This window comes from Phoenix dactylifera, chromosome 4, assembly GCF_009389715.1.
Source record: "Phoenix dactylifera cultivar Barhee BC4 chromosome 4, palm_55x_up_171113_PBpolish2nd_filt_p, whole genome shotgun sequence".
NCBI lineage: Eukaryota > Viridiplantae > Streptophyta > Magnoliopsida > Arecales > Arecaceae > Phoenix > Phoenix dactylifera.
The window spans coordinates 4,717,958-4,724,646 of NC_052395.1; the positions used below are offsets into that span (position 1 = coordinate 4,717,958).

A 6,689-nucleotide genomic window follows, 5' to 3' on the forward strand; every position below is an offset into this window, starting at 1 on the left:
CGTATCATGCAATCTCATCTCAGTTTCGAGTAGTGTAATATCCGGCTTTTATATTACGTGAAGATGGTATGAATGGATGTGATCATATAAGAAAAAGCTAACAACATATAATATATAGATACATATATTATATATATAAAGAATGGTATGCTCCTCATGAAACAAATGCTTCTTCATTTTTTATTATAACACTCCTTATATATATATATATATATATATAAGAAAAGATGAATTAATTGAAACATACATGTACGGACACATGAATAGCACCACCTACACTTCACCAAGCTTGAACTAAACGCATAACACGTTCCATTCTCATCGGCCATCGCTCCAACTAATAACCACTACTTACACCGGATTACCAAAAATGCCAGGCCTTCCCAGGCTTATAAAAACATTCTTGGAACTCTAAAGCTCTCCATTACCTCCAGCTCTTAAGAAAACTTCCAACAGTTAGCTTCCAATCGGAGCTAAGCCAACCTCATCAATCGACTGTCATTCACCCAAAGAACAAATAATGCCACAATTCCATCATCTTCTCCTCTTCTCTCTCGTTGCCTCTGCTGCTGCATCCCAAACCTACCTGAAGACGGTGGCGGAGGACCCGATCGATGGTTTGGCGGAGGATCCAAAAGTCCAGTACTGCGAGAGCTGGCGGCTGGCGGTGGAGACCAACAACGCCGGCGAGTGGAAGAAGGTGCCATCTCGGTGCGTCGACGTCGTAGCGGACTACATCAAAGGACCCCAGTACTTGATAGATTCCAAGATGGTCGCCCGCCTATCCCACGCCTATGCCAAGACTGTCAAGCTTGCCGGCGATGGCAAGGACCTCTGGGTCTTTGACGTCGACGAGACTCTGATCTCTAATTTCCTGCACTACACCGTGCATGGATATGAGTAAGCGTATCATTATAATTAATTACTACTATTATAAAATTTCAAATGTTTCTTCTCACGAAAAGAATCACGGGCCACCCACATATACCTAGCTAGATGGCTGGGATAATGGGGTTTTAAAAGCCTTGTTTGACTGGGAAACTGCATGGCCGATTGGTTTTGCATGCAGAAAACAAGTGGTCAGCGTTCGGTGGTCTTTGGGCTCGTCATTGACCATTTTTTGCTGCTAGTTAGTGCTTGATGGGTTGATGTTTTATCTTGCATCCTATCATACCCTGGCTGGTAGATAGATTAAAGTGGATATGTCTTACAAGTTTAGCAAACACAATTTTCAGAAAAATTGGATCAAAGCTCCCATTGTAATTGTGTATATATATATGTAGGACTTGCACAAATTTTTCACGTTTGTATCTCTGTCTCATAGCTCGAGAATGTCTAATGAGACGGCGGCATACGATCAATGGGTCAATTCGGGGAAGGCGACGGCATTGCCGTGGAGCTTGTGGCTCTACAGAAAGCTCCAGAGTCTTGGATTTCAGTTGGTTCTCTTGACGGGTCGGAAGGAGCATCATCGCAACTCCACCGAGCAGAATTTGATGGCTGTTGGCTATCGTTCATGGAAAAAACTAATCTTGAGGTAATATACATTGGCCCCGCTAGCTTTGATCATGTATCTTCCTTTCTATACATTTGTTGATATATCTCATTGTTATTTTTATGGCAGTAAAGAAATGAAAATATTTAATAAAAAAGAGATGATTTTTTTTCATTATCTCAATAAATGGGCGCACTTTAACGGTTTAATTATTATTTGGTAATATGAGATAATGAGTGAGTTTGAAGTATTTGATTTGCAGTGGAATACAGAAAACAAGACATGTATGAACATTGATTGTAATTTATTTTGAGAAAGGGAGGAGTTAGGCTCATGCAAAAGGGAAAAGATGCAAGCTTGAGATATAAGCTTGGAATAAAAGTGGGGATATAGTAGACCAGAAGGGTGTATAGTCGACGAACATTCCAAACATATGTATATATAAAGAATTTGCTGCATCATTTTGAACTTACCATGCCATTTTGAAGAAAAATAATTGAAAAACAAGTTCTAAATTTTGAATACTTTCTGGCAATTTGTTATGTGTTTTCCCATTAATATGAACAGATACTACCTTATGATATATTGAACCCTCTTCATGAGAAAAATGTTCTTTCACTGCTTGTTTGAAACTAAATGTATGTATATTTGTTGTAGATATGTGTATGGAGACAATGTTATCTACTTGATGGATCTTCTATCAAAAATATTAGCTAATTGATGGTGTTTCTGGTGAGGCAGGGAATCCTTGGATGCCACCAAGACAGCTATGACATATAAATCAGAGAAGCGAGCAGAGTTAGAGGCTGAAGGGTACAGGATTCACGGGAGCTCTGGAGACCAGTGGAGTGATCTTCTGGGTCCACCAATGGCCAAGCGATCCTTTAAGTTACCAAACCCCATGTACCATATTCCGTAGTCCCTTGGCTCGCCTTCCTCCTATAAGGCTTCTTATACCATGTCATACTTATAATTTAAAATAAGCTTCTAACTTAACTTATATTAAAATATTTTATGATGGAATTTTATTTAAACAATCTCTCTCTTTTTTTGGTAAAAACAATCTTTCTCTTGGAAGAGTGCTTAAAGCTTGGGAACCTGAGAAAATAATTTGCAGAGAAAATGTTAACCCTTATGGCACTCTAATTCCCCTGCTAACAAAATAATTTGTATACTAGTTACCCTCCTGGTAATCATGTATGGTCACATTCATTTGAATATATTTGTGGTCTCCAAGGGACGGAAGTTTTCATCAATAAAGATGCCAGATTCATGCTAAAATGGTGCTCATTACAAGAAGCTTGTTTATTGGTTGGCATCCAATGGTGAAAGTTAGATTGGCGGCATACTGTGAGCTGATCAAGGCAAGCCTATGTTAATGTTTTTAAAATCTACAGATTTGTACAGGGTTCCAAAATTTTGATGGTAGAGGAAAGAGATATGGAAGAGGGCCTTAAGATGGTCTTGAGACGCATCAAGACCATCCATCCCAATATAAGAGAGAGATCCTATGTACCGTTCTATCTTCAAAGAACCATAGCTGATCCAAGAGAGATAAGCTCAACTATTCCCCCATCGTCCACTCTAACTTATGTAACGAGAACTAATAGCGAATTGGTTAACCGATAGTGCAAAAATATGTAGATAGGCTCTTGGCTCACCTTTCTTCTCGAGTGAGTCTTGCGTGGACCAACTTATATGCTAGGATTTTCTAGTCCACTCGGAGTAAGAATTTCCTAGTAACACAAGCGAAGGCAGATTCCTAGTGCCACAAGCGAAGGCAGATTCCTAGTGCCACAAGCGAAGGCAGACCTTTAGTTTGTTATGAAATTTGACATGGTCATTGTTGAAATAGAAGAAAAAGAAAAGAGAATTGTATTTCTGTATCTCTGTTATAATATACAGGAACAACATTTATATAAACTAGGAAGCTGACGAAGTTTGGTAAGATCGACTAAGTTTGGTACAATCAATCATAAATCAATCAAGATAAAGTTTGGTAAGACTGACTAAGTTTGGCACAATCAATCAATCAATGGATTCTAACATCCTTCCTCAACTTAAGGTGGTAAAGTAGACACCAACTTGAGTTTGGAAACAAGAGATCGAAAGATACCAGGAGGATGAGCTTTGGCGAAGACGTCCGTAAGCTGATCAGCCGTGGAAACCGGATCACGAATGTACTAAAAAACTAATGTACTAGATCAAGAGTACCAGTAGGAGTTGCTAAGGTTTGGAGCACGACCGTGTTTGCTAAATTTATCCGCCAAGCTTCTAACGGTACGGTTTGACGTGCTGCTGCTGGAATTTGGAGCGAGATGTGCCTGCCAAGTCTACTCGCCAAGATTCTGACGGTATGATTTGACGCGTTGCTGCTGGGGTTTGAAGTGAAACCGTGCCTGCCAAGTTTACTTGCCAAGCTTTTGACGATACGGTTTGATGCGTTGTTGCTGGGGTTTGGAGCGAGACCACGCCTGCCAAGTTTACCGCCAGATTTTTGACGGTACGGTTTGACGCGCTGCTATTAGGGTTTGGAGCGAGACCGCGCCTGTTAAGTTTAACCGCCAAACTTCTGACGGTACGGTTTGACGCACTGCTGTAGGGGTTTGGAGCGGGACCGTGCCTACCAAGTTTACCCATCAAGCTTCTAACGGTACGGTTTGACGCGCCACTGAGATTTGGAGTTCACCAATACGAAGGAACAGGAGTACTGAAAGCGGGTGCTCAAGGAGCTTAACTCCCTCAACAGGAGTACTAGTGCTCAGAGAGCTTAACTCCCTCATCTCCGAAGGAACAGGAATCATGTGCGGCGAAACAAATAATATATAAAACAAGATCAAGAAATTGCAGCAGGTCCCACTAATAGAAAGGACCCATAAACCAGCGATCACTGTGGAAAGGCATGCCAACCAAACTAAGAGAAATGAGATGCAGAGAAGATCATGCAAACGGGATACCAGAGAAGAAAGACGCCAAAAAAAAAGAAAAATCTTCCCCGCCACATGAAGAAAACACCCACGGCAGCCCAACAATTTTTTTTTTAATTGAAAGTCAACAAAAAATAATGAGAAAATAACAAAAAATAATTAAAGAGATAAAGAAGAAAGAAAGAAGGTTAAGATTTTATCAGGATCTCGATGAGAAGAAGGAGGCTTTGAAAGCCGCTGAGGCTGGAGCCCTGGCTACCACCCCAAATGAGGTAAAAGAAATAGAAACGAGCGACGACGACCACAGGAAAGGCAGAAGAGAGGACGACAATAGGTTATGTCATCGGTGGCTCTGATACCATGTTGAAATATTTGGAAAAGAAGAGAAATATAAGACAAAAAGAAAAGAGAATTGCATTTCTGCCAACTTGTTATAATGTACAGAAGCAACCTTTATATAAACTACGAGGCTGATGAAGTTTGGTAAGGCCAACTAAGTTTAGTACAATCAATCACAAATCAATCAATGTTTAGTTTGGTAAGGCTGACTAGGTTTGGCACAATCAATCAATCAATGGATTCTAACAGTCATATTTGCTCCTCGACATTATTTCCTTTCTGATGTTCGACACCTTTTCTCAGATTTCAGATGATTTTTGAGGAGTTCAATGCTTGAGTTTCTAAATTCAATCCCCACTTCGCTGACCAAATACATGGGACCGGAACACACGAATTCAAGCCTTCCACTTCCTGCTAACTAAAAATGTCCTCCTTGAATACTATATTCAAGGACTGTTGTGCCAGAAACAGAGCCTAGACCAGTTGCCTGGTGGCATGAGTTGGTGCAACCCTATGCCATTCTATGTTGGGCCTATACCGAGTTACTGACACATTAAAGGGAGTGGAGGAGAGAGAGAATAGGAGAGAGAAAATGTGTGTGTGAGAGAGAAGAAGGATGGAGGCCAGCAAAGGGCCAACAAGCCGCAAGAAGGGGTGGATGAGGGGCTTCGCCTCTGGTTTCCCTGTTTTGTTTGAACTAGAGGTTCCGAAGGGGACCTTTTTATTTTCGCGACGAGCCGTATTGACTTCACTTTAAAAATCGTGAAAGTAAAACAAAGCCCCCTCCGAGACCCCTAACCCCTATTTCAAAAGAAACAGAAAAACTAGAGGTAGAGCCCCTCCTCTGCCTCCTCCGTACGGCTCCTTGGCTCTACGCAACCCTCCGTCAGCAGGCCTCCACCTTCCACTCCCTTCCTTCATCTCACTCTCCCTCCCCCCTCTCTCTCTATTCCTCTCTCTCCTTCACCTTCTCTCCCTCCATTGGTGGTTTCTCATTTTGGTTGCCGAAATTATCTTGATTTATCGTCGGTACGGCTCGATACGTCCCAAACTGAGTGGTTCGAGATAGTTCCACTGACTATGACTATATCCGTTGGCTACCTGAGTGGAAGGCATGGAACTAATATTATTGATCCTCAGTCTGTGAGCATGTAATGGGTTAATAAAGCATGCAAGATAGGAAGATATTGAGATTGAATAATTTATTAAGGTTACTTTGGTTTTGGTGATAATTTGATTGTAACAATCTAGAACCTCACCTAAAAAAAGCTAGTCGAAAAATATTATTTGGGTTTCTTAATTCTATAAAATTATCCAAGATTTATCCGATACATAGCCGATGTGGAACTCTCCTCCCATTTAAGCCCTTGTGTCACACCCCAGATCTGGAGCATGATATGACTGTGCTACCGTAGGGTTTTGCCCACAACAACATGGAGCCCACATTAAAAAAAAAAGCTTCATACAAAAAAATTATAGAATAATAAAATTAGTCCAATTTCATTTGCTAAATAAGGAGAAGCGAGTACAAAGCATCTAAATCGAACTTCTAAATATTGAAGACTACATAACCCAAACTTTATAGTCATAACTATATTTATTGATAGCTTATAACTATGCTTCGAGCTTTATTCTTTCATCCTTCATTTATTTATTCTTCCTCTCTCCTAGCAACCTTAATTATCTGAAAAAAAATATAAAGAGACAAATGAGCTTAGTGCCTCAGTAAGTAACCATGCACCACCTTACCGGATCAAGCATAAATTTTTATATGGTTCAATGCATCATTTGAATAGTAAAATTATATTGTAAAATAAATATTTCATAAACATAATAACAAATTGTGTCGTAGCAAACCAATTATGTATACATAAATTATGCAAGTTCGTTAAACTAAAAGTGCAATTTAACATATTCATAATCGTCAA

General features: G+C 40.2%; 1 protein-coding gene across 1 annotated transcript; it reads left to right on the plus strand.

Annotated features, from left to right (window-relative positions):
• Positions 1-442: 442 nt before the first annotated feature.
• Positions 443-2,453, plus strand: LOC103714339 (acid phosphatase 1-like). Its single transcript, XM_008801545.3, has 3 exons — positions 443-900; positions 1,325-1,537; positions 2,237-2,453. The coding sequence occupies exons 1-3, from the start codon at positions 521-523 to the stop codon at positions 2,412-2,414; spliced, it is 771 nt and encodes a 256-aa protein (XP_008799767.2). The 5' UTR covers positions 443-520; the 3' UTR covers positions 2,415-2,453.
• The last annotated feature ends 4,236 nt before the right edge of the window (positions 2,454-6,689 follow it).

What these genes read in the sequence shown, in the direction of transcription:
- LOC103714339 (XM_008801545.3), top strand. Translation starts at nt 521, where the DNA reads ATGCCACAATTCCATCATCTTCTCCTCTTCTCTCTCGTTGCCTCTGCT. An exon ending in TACACCGTGCATGGATATGA is followed by an intron (nt 901 to 1,324) that starts GTAAGCGTATCA and finishes TCTGTCTCATAG; the next exon opens with CTCGAGAATGTCTAATGAGA. An exon ending in TGGAAAAAACTAATCTTGAG is followed by an intron (nt 1,538 to 2,236) that starts GTAATATACATT and finishes CTGGTGAGGCAG; the next exon opens with GGAATCCTTGGATGCCACCA.